This window comes from Porites lutea, chromosome 5, assembly GCF_958299795.1.
Source record: "Porites lutea chromosome 5, jaPorLute2.1, whole genome shotgun sequence".
NCBI classification, from domain to species: Eukaryota; Metazoa; Cnidaria; class Anthozoa; order Scleractinia; family Poritidae; genus Porites; species Porites lutea.
This window is the reverse complement of record NC_133205.1, coordinates 11,122,267-11,139,888: the sequence shown is the minus strand read 5'-3', so window position 1 is coordinate 11,139,888 and position 17,622 is coordinate 11,122,267. Positions and strand designations below refer to the sequence as shown.

Here is a 17,622-nt window from a genome sequence, read left to right as displayed (position 1 = left end):
CACGTACACATGCCCATAGTCAAACAAATATGGTGAGCCTGTGAAATCTTCCCACACCGCACATTTTGATGTCATTTTAACAAGACAAACAGTTTCATAGAAGTGTCGAGGTAGTGGGCGGACTGAGGTGTCTTACACGCTCTCCTTTTCTCTCTTCCCGTAGACCGCGAGCAGTCTCTCTTCTTATTCAGATTTAGTGAGGGGAGTGCACGCGCGCTCGAGCGAGAGCTGCGAAGCCGCGAGATGCGAGAAACGAGGACGGTGCCTACCTCATTATTTAGTTTACGATTTTGTCTAACAGTAACTTCAACAATTCATGACGTGATTTCGTTATCAGCTGTTGTTGTCGAGAAAAGGAATTGATTGAACTTTAGGTCTATTCGTCATCCAGTCCTGACTTGGCGGGAAATCATCAGTCAGCTGACATCATGTTGGGAATGATGAAGCATTTCATTAAGTTAGTTTATATCTTTCAGTGAAAATTCGATGTGCGTAATCTAGGCATGCATTGATTAAACATACATAACTTGTTTCCTCTACAGACTGTTTTAATTTCAAAATACCTCACTTACTTTCGACGGTGTGCTTGTTAAAAATTCCTACTTGAATTTCTTGGAAACGATTTTTTGTTACGTTCCGCAAAAGAAAAAAACACTCGGGTTGCTAACGAACTTCGTTTGGCGTTAAGATGATGCACATTCTAGTGCAATCAGCAAATCTGGTATGTTGATACTTGAAATATTGAAGATTCATAATTTAGAAATTGTGTTATGACTTCCAATGGAGCTGGATCAGTAAAGTATACTCATTTTTCACCATTTTGTGAGGACATTCTCTGAAAATAACTCAGTTCGTAGACAAAACAAAATGAAACAATGAATTATGCTAAAAACATTTAATCATGCGCCAAACTCACTCGATCAAATCAAACTGATGAAAAAAAGAAAAGTAACAAACTAGATAAGGCGAGAATGTTGTTGTAACTAGCAGATGTGTTGATTTTTTTATGTACAACTTTCAGTGATGTGTCGTTAAAAGCCGCGGCAGCATGAGCTAAAATAAAATGCTGAATTAAAGATAGAACTGGAATAGTCAACGTTAAGCCAATTGGCAGCAAGAGTTTAATTGCTATATTGTGCCGACAGTTAGTACTTTGTGTACTCTTGTCACACGTTTCGTATATTAGTTACCTAGAATAGCTAAATCTACGGATATTTCTTTTCCTTTTTTGACTCACCATCAGAATATTTATTTATCAGTTATCCTGCCTTTTTTGCTTCCTGTTTCTATTAACAATGGAAAATGTTAAAAAACGTAGTTATGTCGTATAACTCAAAGAATAGTCTTTCGTTTAATAAGGATATTAGTCAAAGCCACATACGACCGCAAGGTGTAGAAGAAAACTAATTTAGGTCGTAGAATACAGGCATTACGCATTGAATTGTGAGTTCCTTTAGTTAGAGTTAAATAATAACATTACTTTACTTGGCATGAGGATCGGGATGTAAAGAAAACCTCCTTAAGATCTAAGAAACACACGATTATTCTAGTTGTGTTGATAGCGACAAATGATTTATTTTCTAGTTTCCATCAAAGGAAAACTTTTAAAATTTCCCACAGACCCTGCGACTTTTTTTTAGAAGGCAGGCTGGTGCGCGCCATCCGACCAACTAGTGTTTTTTAAATGTCAACAAAGCCAGAAAAGTTCTTTTTACCGAAAATATAACTTTCTGTTTTGTGTTTGGGTTAATTGCAAGGCGTTTAAGATAATAATCGGGAAAATGCAATTCAGTTTCTCAGTGTTGTATAGAAGTAGATAACAGCAGCATGACTTGGCTCATTGTGAAGTCAACCCGTTAATGCACACTGTCATTTACATAAATTTATTCTCTAGCTCACAAAGCCACCTGCCCGGCGCTGTCTTGGGAAATTGTCAAAGCCGAATCGGAGATTAAATATGAAAACAACCTAGTAAACTCGACCGAACGGTTGCGCGGCCGTCTTGAACAACACGTAGTCAAGTAATCACCGCAAATTTAAAGGTTACGAAGGTTTTTCGTGATACTTAAACGCCGTTTCTTTTCGGCTGCCATTATACCAATGGTAGACCTCAAAGTTTTAATAATTGAACGTGAATTAGCAGGACTGTCGTGAATTTTAGGGAGCAAATGAGTTGTTAGCTTTACAAGCAAGTTTGGACAACTAGCCGAGAATCTTCAGGCCAAGGTCGCTGGTATAACTGTGAAGAACCTCTGTGAGGTTGAGAGACTTGTATTAAGAGAATCGCTATAATTTTCAATGTATTCGAAAGGAAGACAGTGTTTAACTGACATATGTACTGCCTACCGCAGTAGGTTACAATATTAACAATGGTACGGTTTGCTGCGCCAGTTATATCCAGCGCGGCTGTTGCACGAGCTTCTCAGGTTAACAACCAGCGAGCGAGAACTCTATTAAACTCAGAGCTTTCTGATGTTACGAATACGCGGCGTGGAAGGCCAGTAAGGTTGCCTTCTCTCTATCCTACAATATCACTTCAATCTTTACACTCGCGAGAAAATGGCCTAGACTCTGATCAATCAACAGGAGCACCTTCTTCGCAAGATAACAATCATGAACCAAAGCAAGGGGCCAAAGTTAAAAGTTCTTCTTTGGTGGTCGGAGCTGCCGGCATTTTGAGGGCTGCCACGGCGTTCGCTGTAGATAACACAACAGCAGAAGCAACAGTTCAACAAGCAGAAGAACAAATAGAAGAGCCAAAATGCGAGGTAAATAACTTCCGTATCTGCCTTCTTTACATTTCTACATCGGCTATAAAAATCGTGGGCATGCCTATGACCGTGTTTAGCACATAAAATTCGATTTTTTTTTCTGTCGCATGGTATATTGGCTTTATAACTTTCTTGTTGTCATGTAAGGCGGCGACCAATTGAGTCACAAACATTGATATCTATTATGTCAGGTCAGCTGTTAATTTTCCCCTCTTCCTTAGTCTGCAGGCAAAACAAAGATATCTTATATTATTTTTCTTAAACATTTGTTTTCTTCAACTTCCGACGCTAGAGTTTAGGAGAAAAAGCTTTAAGCTGGCTGCTGCGCTTTGTATTAAACCAAGCTGTTTTATTCTTTGCCATTTCCTCCGTCATAAAGCCGACAGCCTTAATTGTTTTACTGTTTTCCGTAAATATGCCCGCTTCAAGCTAATAAAAGGCTTTTTCTCGACGGGCTAGTCAGTAGTAAGTTCATTTATCTTTTTTCTAGCTTTTGTTTCTGTTTTGTGAGAATTTTGTGCTTTTAAGTTGCTGCTTACTTTTTTAGTGTGTGATCAATTTCTCAGTGTATCCAGTCTGTTTTACCTAGAATTATTTGGTGTATATCGGCTTCTACTCATGGAGAAGTCTTGGGAGCAATAATTGTAAGAGCAATTATTTTTACCATGTCAAAACACAAAACGATTTACAATATAATCGAGGCCATCTTTTCACATCTCGTTCTGTTAGAACCTTGTACAAATACTCAGCTTAAGCACGTGAATATTCACATTGAAATCGAGTGTTTCGGTTTGGTGATTTTCCTTAGGACCGTTATAAGATACATGAAAGCACTCATAAAAAATCCTCTTTTCGATCTCAAAATAATGAGTGGGTATCAGCAAACTATATGTTCGGTACTACTGTGAATGCTAGAAACCATCTAGTAAGGCGCTTTTAACGAGGAACACAAAAGTTTAGTCTTCTGGTTACCATGGCAGCAGGCTACTTCTCTTTCCTTTCTCTTCATGACACAGCAGTTTTTACGTAAAAATGTTGTTGTGTCTTTATCCATAATTATATATATTTTTGTCAAATTTAAGGGTTGTTCAAACCTAGGATATGAAGACATGAAATACGACCAAACGCTTTTTTATCCCTTCTTTATTACCGACGACGTAAGCTCCAGTCGTATATTAAAGTCATTCTTTGCTCGTACAAAATTTTAATGCGCTCAATTCAGGACAGCTAACAAATCAAGTTTGTTTTATGTAACGGGATTTTTTTTTCTTTATCGAACGGCTTTTTGAATCCATAAAATGTTCGTTAAGATGTCTATAGTAGCTACAATCTGCCACGCTGAAGAAGCAACGTTTACTGACGCACTGAAGAGTAGCCGAATATTGTTTACATTTCCTTTTGTTTTAATTCAAATTAAATAGCAGGATCGCATTCTGAACACAATTTTGAATTGCCTTCTAAAGTTCCCCTCGTCTTTGAAAATATTTTAGTCGTAGCTTTAATGGTCATGTTTGCCGCTATTTAATTATCCACCGTGCCTGCAGTGGGTTTCAAATCTAGAAAGCGTGGTGTTATATTAACATGTAAATGTTTAGTTACATTCGAGCAACGTCTGTGTTATAATCAGGATTCACATCAGCTGCCGGCTGCGTGCATTAATGCGTCTTCTGCGTGCATATGTTTATTTTAATTTTGAAAGGTGTTTTAAGCTCTTGAAATAACAGAGTGTGTTTGTTTTCCTAACTTTTTTTAAAAAAACTGGTTTTGGCCCTTAACTTTACCGTCCAACCCGTTTGGACTCGGTCAACTACTACTTCAACAAATACTAGATCAACGACATCGATGGTATTATCGTGTTGACTTGAAAATAACTGTTTCATGTGAAAAAAATCTTTTGTCAAACTGTACGGATTTTTAGTTTGAGCAACAACCAGCCAAAGTCCTGAAACGTCCGACAACGAACACTTTCGTCAAGAACTAAACTGAAATTTGATCAGTGTTAAGCAAACTTGACAGTTTTTCACTTTATAGCATTAGATCTGACCAAGTTACTCAACTTAATTGCCTGTGAAAATGGGTTAGTCTTTCCAGTTAATATTATGCATTAATTAAACTAACCCAAATAGAAGGCCTATAATTCAAACGAAATCATCATTTCTTTAAAATGGCCCAGTTGTCGCAGTATAGTCGAGATTTCTGAGACACTTCTTTGATTCTGTTTTTAAAACTATTTATCAAGCTACAAATAAACTTGAACCTTTGAGGGAAATAAGATATCTTTCCAACAGCGTTTTCATAGCTGCCGACTTTTACGAGCAGTTTGTGTCAGTTGCTCTTTTAAAAGAAAATATCAAAGAAACGGTCGTTTAGTTTTTGGTACAATTTGTTTCACATCGCCTCTAATTGATCTTACAAAGAACATAAGAAGGCTGGAGACGAAATTCGGCACAGATTCAGCCAAGTCAATTGTGTTTACGAGGAAAGAGTTATTAGTTCTGATTTTCATGTAGTCTTTTGGATCGCCTCTTTGGGACAATCATGACATTTCGGACAAAAATATGGAAAACAAGGTTGAAGTAAGGTTGAAGCATGATTCATGATTATGACGCCCAGGCGCGCGCCGGCCGTCACCACCCACCATAGACCCTAAGCCGGTAACAGAAATAGATCAAGATTAAAAAAAACTTTTTTAACACTTAATGTAATACTAATGAAAAGATGAGACACTGAATTGAGAAGCAAGAGTTGCGGAATATATCACACGGACTGAGTCTATTAATGACGCCGTTTCAGCTGCCCCGGTTTTTCACCGCGGCTTTAATTTTGATATCTTTTGCATCCCTTTTATGATAATTTCTTGACAGTTGCTTTATTTCAAGAGTTTTGAACATATCGAAACGTATATCCTTCTTCCCAAGTGTCAACAACCAAATCAGACTTATAGTACTAAAAGTAAAAAAATCAGACAAAGTGAGTACTATTACACTAAAACGGACGAGCTCTTCTCACGAAAACAGTTAATTTTTCGAGCTATCAAAAGTAAACAACAAATATATAAAATAAGGCTAAAGAGATCTAATATGCTAAATTGTGTGGTAATTTTTGTTATGCTTTAACAAATACCGTAATGTAATCAGAAGGTTTGAAATAAGGGTATACTTTAAAAAGTCCTGTCATAGTCTTCTTTTTAGTTCATTCAAGAACCCCACCACTAAATTGCGATTTACATTGCGATTTTCATCCTTTTCTCGGGAAACTGAAGATGCGATCGTTAAGTATAGATTTTCTCATTGAAACTTTATTTTGTCATTGGGATGACACCACCCTTGTGTCTTTTTTTCTTTTTCTTAAACCAGATACCTGGTTTTACGGTGTTCTAGAGTTCACCTGGGCAACAAAATTTTGCGGAAAAGAATGTCAAGTTTATTATTGGAGAGGCTAAATATAATCGCTTTCCCGCCTAAAGTGACAAAAAAATTACGACCATTTTCATTGCAACGGGTCAGCTTTTATCAACATAAACCACACAATCGGTTTGGCTCTATAATACGACCGAGTTGGCCGCAAACTGTCGATTTCATTAACAGGTTTTCTAATGGTTTTCGAATCGATTGACGGCACGCGCACTCGTTAGGCAATCTTCCTTAACTTTAAAATGGGTTAATGCGATGTTCTTTTTCATTAGATTTGTTGAAAAAGGCCTTTAAATGCTTCTACCAGTTTGGGAGCCTGCTTAAAATTCCAGCCTCAATCTATTTATGTGCGTGAAATTAATTCAACTGGAGTCCAATACGCGAAACCTTCAGCACCTTTTACCATCGCGGCAGGTGCGACGTCTACAATGGTTTCCATGGTGATAAGAACCTTCTACGTCATAAAACTTTACACCGAAGAGTCTTCGTTTACGGACCATAAAGTTGTACCATGTATGAAAGTCGCTTAACCTAGGGAAAAAAAGACAGAGGAGTGAGATAACAGATTTGTCGGTGTTTGGTACATTGATATGTTTGTCTCCTCGTCCATGAGAAAATAAGTGGGTAATCGGACTGCAATATAGTTTTAACAACTTGGTACGACAGTCTTACCATGAGGCGGGCTTTTAATTTGTTTGTTTCAGTGCTGTGGAGCAGGAAAATATTATTAATTTTAGGATTGTATTAGCCATCAGGGACTCAACAGGACAAAACTCGGAGGTCACATTCAGATCTTGATGAAGCATTTTAAAAATGCAATTTCGGCTTAACCGCAACCATGAAATCGAGCGCAAGTTTTAGAATAGCGCCGAAGACTTCAAATCTAAGCACTAACGCAAGCAAAAGGAATATTAATCATAGCTCATCAGGAACGTCTATAAATGGAATTTCCCTGAATTCAAGTTTAAGTGAAAGTCAAACATGCCACAACTTCGTGCCGATATCAGGAGAATATCTTGGACAACCGCTGGAGGATTTCGATTCCCCGCAAACAAATGTAAGTCAAATAATTTCGCTAAATATTGATCTTACGTGAAATTTAAGTTGAATTTCTTCCGGCTTTCCAGAAGGTTAACTATGAGGAAATCTAACAAGGCAGAAAATCTTGCGGCTGAATCGACCGAGGCCTTCATACAAATATGTCTTGAATACGTTATTATTCATTCCCCTCCTTTGTATTACTTATAAAAGGTAACTGGTGGAAAAATCGATGTTGTCGATCTCATCAATTTTTGACCTCAGATTTTCCAAAAAATGTATATAACTTTACGGCAATGTGATGCGATATTCCACCTTGCGTCGAAATTGTTGGTGGTAATTCTATGGTTTTATTGGAAATTAGAGAATTTTATAAACCAGTGAACGAAAGTAAATTTATTTTGGTTATATACAGAAAAGCTGTTTTCTGGTTCATACAAAATCTATTTTCAATGTAGTTTTTAAAACCATGTTCAGGTCCAAATAGAAATGGAAAATAAATAAATGTAAGGTAGACTTTTATTGTTAGTTAGAAAACAAACAGTTTTGGACGAAAATTGATTTAAAACTGAAAAAAATCCGCTTGAATCACTTATGTAAGTGAATGTATCTGAATGTTACTTGTCGCGGCGAGTTTTATTTCCATAATTTTTACTGAGGAGATGAAACCCTGAACTTACTTCTTCCCAGTGATTTTATTACGTAATGTTACTTGTTTTAAACCAATGTAAAGAAAAAGTTCATCAGTTCGTGATGAGATCTATGATCCTTGTGAGTCAGTATTTGACTAATGAAAAAGCAGGCCTCTTTCCCGTGGTAAATCCTGCCGGCAAAATTCTTTTTTTCGCATTCAACGCACATAAATGAGGAAAAAACGTTTTTTTAAAATAAGCAAGACCAAACCTTGTAAGATATTTATTAGTTTCATATTTAGTGCCAAAGTAACTGTTTAGCGTTGTTAAGGAAGATTTTCGTTAAATGCAATTGAAATATTTAAGCCGGCTGTGCCAGACCGCGGAATTCATCATGAAAAGACAAATTCATACAGTTTTGCCTTATTTTTCCAATACTTCTAAAAACCCTTCATTTAAAATGCACAGTTGAGAATATTGTCTGCTACAGTTGAAAGTTACACAAGTCGTGTCGAACTTGGACTACATTGAGATAAAACAATTAGACAGATTCACAATCAGTTGAACCAGGAGTTATTCAGATGCAAATGAAATAGTGCCGTAAATCTTAAAATATTTATGGAAGATGCACTGAAGAGATTATCCCTTCCTCTCATAATTATAAAGAGCCTCATTATTCAATTCCTTTCATCAAAAATGGAATTTGACATAATATTTTCTCAGTTGTGTCAGTATAGTTTTTGTACGTTCACTCTTCAGACTTTTCCATTATGAACCGGAAAATAAGTGATAGAATGAATAAGGTTATGATGTAAATAAATTAAATGAACAAACGCATTTGCTGTTGGCTTTGGCCACTTAAATTTGAAAAAGATCATTTAGGCTGTTTACATATGTATCTTTTTTCTTGCTGTGTTTTCTTTGTATTTTTTTGCGCGAATAATTATTTGTCAACTCTTTTTAAAATTTGATACTATTGTATTTCATAAAACATTATGTGAGTGAAACGAACGAGATTCCATTGTTGAGATAATATCGTCCGACAAATAGCTTTTTTTTGCGTAAACTACGCACAGTAAGTCAAATCTGTCATTTTTTTGTCACTATCCAATATAGATGCGGTGCAAGCACAGCGTGCGCCAGCGTATTGGTCAAATTGTTTTTCAAGTTCTCGTCGGCCACAGCATCGATTGATTAAATAAACATTACACGTCTTGGAGACACAGAGATCAAGTCATTCTAATCAATCAGAATTAATCTGATAAAATCCGCATTTCGTCCCTTCCGTTACCTGATACAATCTTTCTGAATGTGCTTAAACTCGTTAAATTTATTAAATTAATCTACAACCTAATCGCTCGGTAGAGGTCGTACAGCGAATACTATAAGAGGCCTTCTCCGACTACATGTCCAGATTATAAAGGTTCAGATTGAAGAGGACTTAATTTGCAATGTCAATTTGTCTCGCTTTAAAGTGCCTCTAATTAACACCTTGTACTACTGATTTGCACTTGCTACCTTGCTTGTGTATTCTCAGTGTGTTTCTGAAATTAATAAACAAACCCTTTTCCCAGCTGCTAGTAAGTGGAAGAAAACACAGCTAACTGAAGATCATGATTATGCTGCAAAATATGACTGACATTTAGACGACAAACGAGCTATAGAAACTTTTAATTACAACCCTCCTATTTGCCAAAAGTACTCTATTCAATTTAATGGCTTGTATTTGCGAACAACCAGTATGCAGCGCGTTTTGAATAACAGTACTGCAGCCCTTTTCCCTTTTAATCTCTCAACATCAAAAACATTCATAGCCCCATCACTACGGAACAATTTCTGATGCGCTTCTTTATCTTTCAATTGCTTGGGCAGTGCAGGTTCGCCACTACTCAAATAGTTTGAGGCCTGGGTCTGATAGGTTTACCTCTGAAAAAATGATTTTTGGCTTTAAAATTCGTCAAAGAGAATTGGTACAAAAAACCTTAACTTAGCATTTTACATGTAAAGTAAAACTATCGCTTCAGTTAGTCAAGTGATACGTCATGTGACCACTTTACTTAAAATCGTAAATAACTGACAAGTTTAAGACAAGTTTTAGTTTCGTGAAGCGTTTAAGAAAAGAAGTCAAGTAATAATATTTTTGCGAGTCAAATCAGTTTCAACGCTTCACTTTTGGATTGACCGTCCGTTGCAAATCAATTCATTTCTAAGGCTCAAATTCAGTCCGATTAAATAATTCAAAACTTTTATTTTAAACTTTGGTTACATTCATTCCAAACGTAGAAAGACAAATTTTTTCCTCTATCGTAAACCCTAATTCATTTAACAATGCAAAGCAAATTTGCTATCAATTCGCCGATTTCCTTCATTTTTATTTTTTGACCACTTGACATATCTGGGGAACATTTCATCTTTTTCTAGTTATCTAGAGAGATCTATTGTGAAACAGTCATATTTGCTAAACACCCATTTGACCCAGGTCCTAAACCTCTTTAGTACGTTTGCACTCCCATTTGACATAGTTGTTTCTCGTATCATTGGTGGGTTTTGAAATAACTGCTCGTTACTTTCAGCGGGCAATTAGTAGTTCTAACTGGTTTGTCTTTGATGCCATCTCGTGCCCTAAGCAAGGGAGGATATTTAGAAGAGAGATAACGAGGTTCTGTGTTATAATGTATGTGCTGAGGTTGTGTGTTACATATTAGGCTGATTTAGCAACAGAACGGGAACGTCAGTTGACAACGGCGCGCGCGAATCAAACAACTAGCTTGACCAATTGACCAATGGCAGAGCGGCACATTGGGCACCGGAAGTCGTGTTTAGTCCTTTCCGCGCGCTTTCCGGTCGCCAACTGACGTTCCCGTCCTGTTGCTAAATCAGCCTATTGTTTTCAAAGGCGAAGCCTCTATTCTCAGTTTAGCTTCTTGACAAGTGTTGTTCATTTCCTTTCTTTTTCAGACATTTTTGATTGTTGCCAGCCGCCTTGGTAGGCAATACGTGTTTAGATTTAGCAAGGAGAAATCGTTGTATTTATTTGGGCCGCTCAATTCAGTGAGGAGAGCAATAATTATTCTTATCACAAATCAGTATCCTTTAATTCTTTCCAAAAGCTGCTGCTTAAGCCCTGCTTAAGCCTCGGGGGAAGAGGAGGGGGGGGGGCGGGGGGGGGATATTTATGTATCTTCCTTATACTGAATGAAGAACACTTTACTTTTCACCTACAGTACAAACATTCTGGTACGTTTGCTAGCTAACTGCTAATCAGTGAAGAACTGTCTTACCCCCAAAATCAGAAAATGTGCGACCACATTCTAGTAACTTAATTGAAAATGCGTATCCATTTTAGTCAATCCAGTTGTGAAAAAGGGAGCCCATCAAGCGGCACATCCCCATTAGCCTCTTATAAGGAAGTACCCCCCCCCCCCTCCCGGGGCTTAAGCTAGCCAGAAAGTAGCAAATATTTTTTTGAACCTACATTCCTCCGTTGGATTCTCTAGCCTGGATTCTTTTTCTTTTGCTCAGGCCTTTTTAGCCGAGTCGCCAGTAGTTTTATAGTAATTGATGGGGATGGTGGTGATTGGCTCCATGCCCAACCCCTAACCTGAAGTCGGGACTCTTCTCCTTTACCCGGCAATCATGTATGGTTGAACCAGACTGATATCCCAGCCAGGCTCTTAGGATCATTGAAGACTCTCAAGTTCCACAATCTTTACGAGGTGACAATACCGAGTGTGTTTTGAGGCATTTAAAAGTGGTTAGGGACCTACGTTATCGGTCTTGATTGTTTATTTGAGACATTATGAACTGTACGTTTTTCTATTTACAATGTACCTACCTATACACACTTTTAACCACTTCTTCAATCACCTTTGGCTGTTATGTTAAATAATTATGCGTTGATTTTGTATTCTTTTGTATTTCCTTAACTTACCTACAGATTTTTTGAATTTTTTATACTTCTAACTATAATTGTGAATTGTATTTTTCTTGCCATAAAGAATGCTCCAGAGGAACCAGAGTAAGTTCATCCTTCTACAAAAACGTTCATTCTTATAATAAAAAAGCCCAAACCTAGCCGGTGACAGCCAATCTAACTAAATAAACCAATCAGAAGTAATATTTGGAACCCAAGAAGGAAAAACCGTGCAACCAAATAATGGCTGATCCAAACCAAGCTCGGCAAATTAAAGTAGTTCAGCTAATTAGCTCCGTTATTTGTAAAAATACTTTAACTGATTAGAGGGCGAGGCTGTTTTTAACGAATTTGTTTTAACTACTATAAGTGTAAGGTAAAGTGGGGCTGAGTGCGTCGGTTATATAATTCTTGCTTTGGGCGCTAGCCCTTTTAGCCATTTCGTTGTCCGCGTTTCCCAAACGGCTAAAGAATACAACGAGTGCGACGTCATGGAAGCAGCTAAAGCTTGATTAACTCACATCTTGTCTACCATAGGTACATATTCGCGGCAATCTACACTGTTGAAATGATTTTAAAGATTATAGCAAAAGGATTCTGCATGCACAAATACGCCTATCTGAGAGATCCATGGAACTGGTTAGATTTTGTTGTTGTAATTCTTGGGTAAGTGCTTTAGTTTTGTTTTATTTAATGCACTGACATTTCGTGGGTGGGCATTGTTGTAGAAAAGCATGCAGTTAGCAAAAATGGCATAGTTTTAATTTTGGGAATACACGAACTAAACACTCATTTCTTTAGCTTTTGGTAAAGTGGTTTTTATGTTTGAGTGACATCCGTTGCTTCTCCGGTGCAGGCAACAGTAAATGTCGCCAGAAGATGATTAGGGAGCTTAAGCAAAAGCATTTTTCAGCGACGCAACCGAAAGTGAGACCTTTTTCTTTGTATTATGCTTTAACGCCACCAAATTTGCGTTGTTAAGTGAGTTTATTCTAATACAGAAGGTTTGCCCGAAATTATGGCAAAGCCACTGCACACAAATGCAAAAAGTCAGCTTCCGGTTGACGCACGTCTCTCAAAAACGTCTTAACTTAAAGTCCCTAATACGAAACCACCACGGCAACGGCAACGGCAACGGAAATGTCAAAAAGCAGTAGGTTCAATGAGCAAAACAACAACTCTGCACGTGCAGCACGCTTTTTTGGACATTTTTTTGCCGTCCCTGCACAACTACGACGTGAAATGACCAAAATTTAAGTTTACTTGGGAATGGGAACGTTAAGGTGATAAATTCTGCCATCTCTTTTTGAACTCGGGCTCGGCCTCTTCTCTTCAGCTCTAAGCCAAATTCCCTTCTTTTAAGTAACTTGAGCCACTAGGGATAATTGCCAAAAAAAGGTGAAAGGATGCGAAACCTATTTATCAGCGACGTTTTCATATACGTCGTCGTTGTCGGATCGTAAGGTCCCTATTACCAAGATGTTGACGGCCCGAGATATGACGAGGGGGAAATGGATTGCAACTTGGTAAAATTTGTCGCGGCAAAAAGCAGAAAAATAATACTTACGTAGTTTTTGCTAAAAAAATAGCTGTGCGTTTCAGAGAAATGCTCACAGTTTTAACAAACTTATGTCGAGAATTTTCACGATGTTTTCTTTCAAGTAACTAATTTTGTCTTTTCTCTTTACAGATATATAACTCTTATACCGAATGTTTACAATTTGTCAGGAATTCGAACGTTTAGAGTTCTTCGAGCACTTAGGACCATATCCACTGTAGAAGGTAAGAACTGAAAAAGTCTTTTATCTTTCAATTTTCTTTATTTCCAAAAAACAAACTTATAAAGAGTTGAGAAATGTGGAGGCTTGTCAACGAAAACCCACTGAGTTAAAGAGAAGTCACATTAAACCTGTTTTCAAACTAGACCATTTTGCGGTTGTGGGCCAAGCTAGGGAAGGTTGTGGGCTTAGTACCCTAGCCTTCGAGTCAGGAGCCGATTACTGCTTCGAGTGAATGTGAGGCTGCGGTTGACTTTGTTTTGATAAAAGCTTCCTTCCTTATCTAATGGAAATAATTATTGAAAAAAACCTAGTCAGCAAGAAAACAACATGATTTACATAAGAAAGCCGTAAAGGTTGTATCAAACAAGTCAACTCCAGCCTCGTTTCCATCTGTAAATGGACTATTGGCTAACATTCGTTGTCATCTATAAGTTAATTTCGCGGACACAAGAAGCAAAATAAACTGCGTGTGAGTAAGTAGGTAAATTAATAAACAAATATGTAAATAGATAACATTAAATTAACAATAAATATAACTAACACACCAACAAAACTCTTTATGATAATAAATTATTTATAATGTAAATTATGAACAATGGAATGTAAAGATATTTGAAAGAAAAAAAATTCTCCAGAGTAATACCACATGACCTACATCTGGGGCAAAACACAAAAAGATTAAGAGGTCTATTGCTAAGAATTCTCTTTTGCTTGTGGAGAGTAGATGGCCATTTATATAGTCCAATGAAAAGTTGCACATCAAAGAAGTACCTACCGTCCTTCCTCAGTTGTTTTTTAGGCTCTGAACATTGATCCTGTCAGCAATCGAATATCGAACTAAAGATCGTAGCCAATCGCTGATGTTTCAGAGGTTTTCAGGGTTTCCCTTAAGAGACGTTTTACTAAAGTTACATAAAATCCGGATTCCTTAAATGCATAGCCTGCGAGAGCATCCAGTTTTTTGGGCTTAAGTTTCTGGTTTCACTCGGCGGGTTAAACTAGAAACTTGAGCCGAAAAAACCGGATTTTCTCGTAGGCTATCAAATGCACTACTAATAATTGTTTTATCATTACGATGTTTAGCTAAAACTGAATCCGATTTCGCTGTATAACACCACGTACCACGGTCCCTTACATAAATGACGCAATGACGCAGCTCTTTAACACGTCTTATTTCTTTTAGGTTTAAAGACGATGGTAAACGCCTTGCTCAAGTCCATGCTGATGCTTTCAGATGTCTTGGTTCTAACACTATTTTTTCTCTGTATTTTTGCCTTGGTCGGGATGCAACTTTTTGTTGGTCAGCTGAGAAATAAATGCGTTGCTTCACCCCCACACCCTAGCTCAATAACCTACAACAAATATATTACCAATCAGAGTAAGTATTACATCAATCCATTTTGAACAAACAGTTAAGCCTTAAGCCCCGTGCAAACGGACGCAACGTTGTTGGGAGTTGTTGCGTCCGTTTGCGCATCGCTAAAAGTTTGACCAGTTTTAAAATTTGTGCAACAACTCCTAACAAATAGCAGTAACATGAAACAAGGTGTGCAAACGGGCTCAATATGTAACATTTAACAATGTTGGGAGTTGCTGGCCAACAATGTTGAGTCCGTTTGCACGAGGCTTTATACTTTAGAAAGCTGAAAAAAATATTGGCTATCCAGATCTTTGTGTTGATATCATCAGCTGGTCACTGTCTCTTGGAAATTTGTAATCCTGTAAAGATAAACAGAAGTTTGTTTTTAAATGACTGCCTCAGAAAACAGCTAAGTTGAAAGGTATTCCTTAAGCTACGTGCAAACAGACGCAACAACTACCAACATTGTTGGCCCTAAACGTTTGAGGGGTTTCAGACTTTGCGCAACAACTCACTGCAACACGCAACCACATGCAAAAACGTTCAAAGGGTGTTCAAACGGACGCAACATGTAACATACAACAATGTTCCATCCGTTTGCACGGGGCTTTTTAAAGTTCCTTTTCTCCGGCGGTTGGTCAGTTCATCTAAATATAATTAACTGCGGCTAAAAACAGTTTTGGATAGTCTGTTTAAGAGTTTTTGTTTTATAATCTTCTTATTAACTTCACAAAGGCACGTTGTTAGCAGTAACCACATATTTTATGGCTCTTTCTGTTTCATGGGTTACGTAAGACGGTAAGATAAAGTTATTGGTCGGTTTAAAACGAGAATATATGTAACTGACATAGTATGGATGCCTGTGGTGCATGTGCCATGTGGTATGTTTTACCGATTTAGATGTATGCAGCCTTATTGACCAAGCGCGAGGTCAAGATGGCTGAATTTTTGCCAAGATCTTTGCGTTCGTGTGGACCAAGGACGAGGTCGGGGTCAATATAACCGCCATCTTAACCGAACAATTGCATGGTCAAAAAAGAATTAATTATATGGCCAGGAGGACTTATTTCTTACGGAACCAATTTGGGAAATCCCAAACGGGCAAGATCAGACCCATCAACCCTGTTCAGATGGCCAATCAGAAAACAGGATTTGCTTCATCTAGATAGCTCGTGGAGCCAGCCGTTAGTAAAAGAGGGTAAACCGACGAGTTATCGAATGATCGAATGAAGTAATCACGAAACTGAAGCTTGAGTTTGCCAAAATAGATACTGTAACTATTAGAACAAATGTGCTGCATGATTTTTAAAATGGCTCATTCAAAATTATGTTTTTGTAATAGGTTTCTGGCATAACGGGAGCAACAACAAACATCTTGTTTGTGGAAATTCTTCAACTGCAGGGTATAAAATGATTATTTCCACGATTACATATCAAAGTGTACGAGTTTAAAAAATAGTGCTAAATAACACGTGTTTTTATGTACTCTTTCAGGAGCCTATTACTCTTATAAATACCTCTAGTACAGTTTTCCATCAATAAAGCTGTATTGAAATTCTTGTGTCCCAGCCGAGAGTGACAAAGTTAAAAAATCCAATCACACGAAAGTTTTCTGAATCGGCTTACAGAGCTTAGACCGGCCTTCACTTGTAACTGCGATTGTAAAGGTCTTAGCTGCCGTCAACGAAGTTTAACCTTCCCTGTAATGGATATTTTCAGCAATTGAATGAGTAGACCTAAGGCTTTTCATCTTTTCATCTACCTAATTCATTAACCTTTCCAACCATTTTATACAGCACAACAGCACCACAGACTCTTTGATACACTGATAAGCCGAAAATATATGTGATGTCTCCGCACCTGCCTTTTAAACCAGATAAAATATTTGATAACCTATTTCCAGCTCTGTTTTTGTTTTTGTTTTCAGTCACTGCCCTGTGAATTACACCTGTTTATCAGTTGGTGATAACCCCAATTATGGCTACACGAACTTTGATAACTTTGCATGGTCTTTGGTCACTGCTTTTCAACTTATAACAATGGACTTTTGGGAGAACGTCTTTAACTATGTGAGTAATGGAACCTCTACCTGTTCATCTCTTGGCATTTAACGTAACTAATTCAAACAACCTCAATAATTAAGCCTCCCTCCTCATTCATGTGCACATAATTGACTAGCGATTGAGTAAACATGGATCCTGGCTGGTTAATTTCTTCGAAAAAGTGTGGTCATTGCCAAAATTGTTGGTTCAAATGGGCGAGCATAAAAGGTGTTTTTACGTTTTCAAAAAAGATCATGATCAAACTAAACAAGCTTTGGTGAGAATCATTGCCTGCCTTAGTTTTAACTTCTTGAAGCTAACAGAAATCGCTGCCCAAATAAGAGTTTTAACGGATACACTGCAAAAAAACAAAACAATTACTTTGTATATTTTTTTCTGGTGTTTTTACCATCCAGGTACTTTCTTCCATGGGTTCTTGGTACGTGTTTTATTTTATGTTCGTGGTGTTCTTTGGTTCGTTCTACCTCATTAATCTGGTGCTTGCAGTAGTGGCTGTTTCATATCAACAGGAAGTAGTGGCCATGCAAGAAAGGGTAAGACAAGCAAATAAACATTTTGGAAATCTTTATGGTAATCTAACAGTTTTACTCGGCTAATTACAGCCATATTTTTTTGTGCCCTCTGTCAGGTAAAGATACCATTATCATCGCC

At 37.5% G+C, this 17,622-nt stretch overlaps 1 protein-coding gene across 2 annotated transcripts in view; it reads left to right on the top strand.

Moving 5' to 3' along the window:
• The first annotated feature begins 1,734 nt into the window (after window positions 1-1,734).
• LOC140939219 (sodium channel protein 1 brain-like) overlaps window positions 1,735-17,622 on the top strand; it is a 36,801-nt gene continuing 20,913 nt past the window's right edge. The window contains exons 1-9 of one of the 2 annotated variants that reach the window (XM_073388794.1): window positions 1,735-2,768; window positions 10,813-10,940; window positions 11,792-11,872; window positions 12,305-12,433; window positions 13,458-13,549; window positions 14,732-14,926; window positions 16,251-16,311; window positions 16,836-16,977; window positions 17,367-17,504. In XM_073388794.1, coding sequence (XP_073244895.1) covers window positions 2,370-2,768; window positions 10,813-10,940; window positions 11,792-11,872; window positions 12,305-12,433; window positions 13,458-13,549; window positions 14,732-14,926; window positions 16,251-16,311; window positions 16,836-16,977; window positions 17,367-17,504 — 1,365 coding nt within the window. In that variant the 5' untranslated portion in view covers window positions 1,735-2,369. Of the gene's footprint in view, window positions 2,769-6,676; window positions 7,242-10,812; window positions 10,941-11,791; window positions 11,873-12,304; window positions 12,434-13,457; window positions 13,550-14,731; window positions 14,927-16,250; window positions 16,312-16,835; window positions 16,978-17,366; window positions 17,505-17,622 lie in introns of those variants that run through there. The other variant, XM_073388795.1, reaches the window with a different exon arrangement.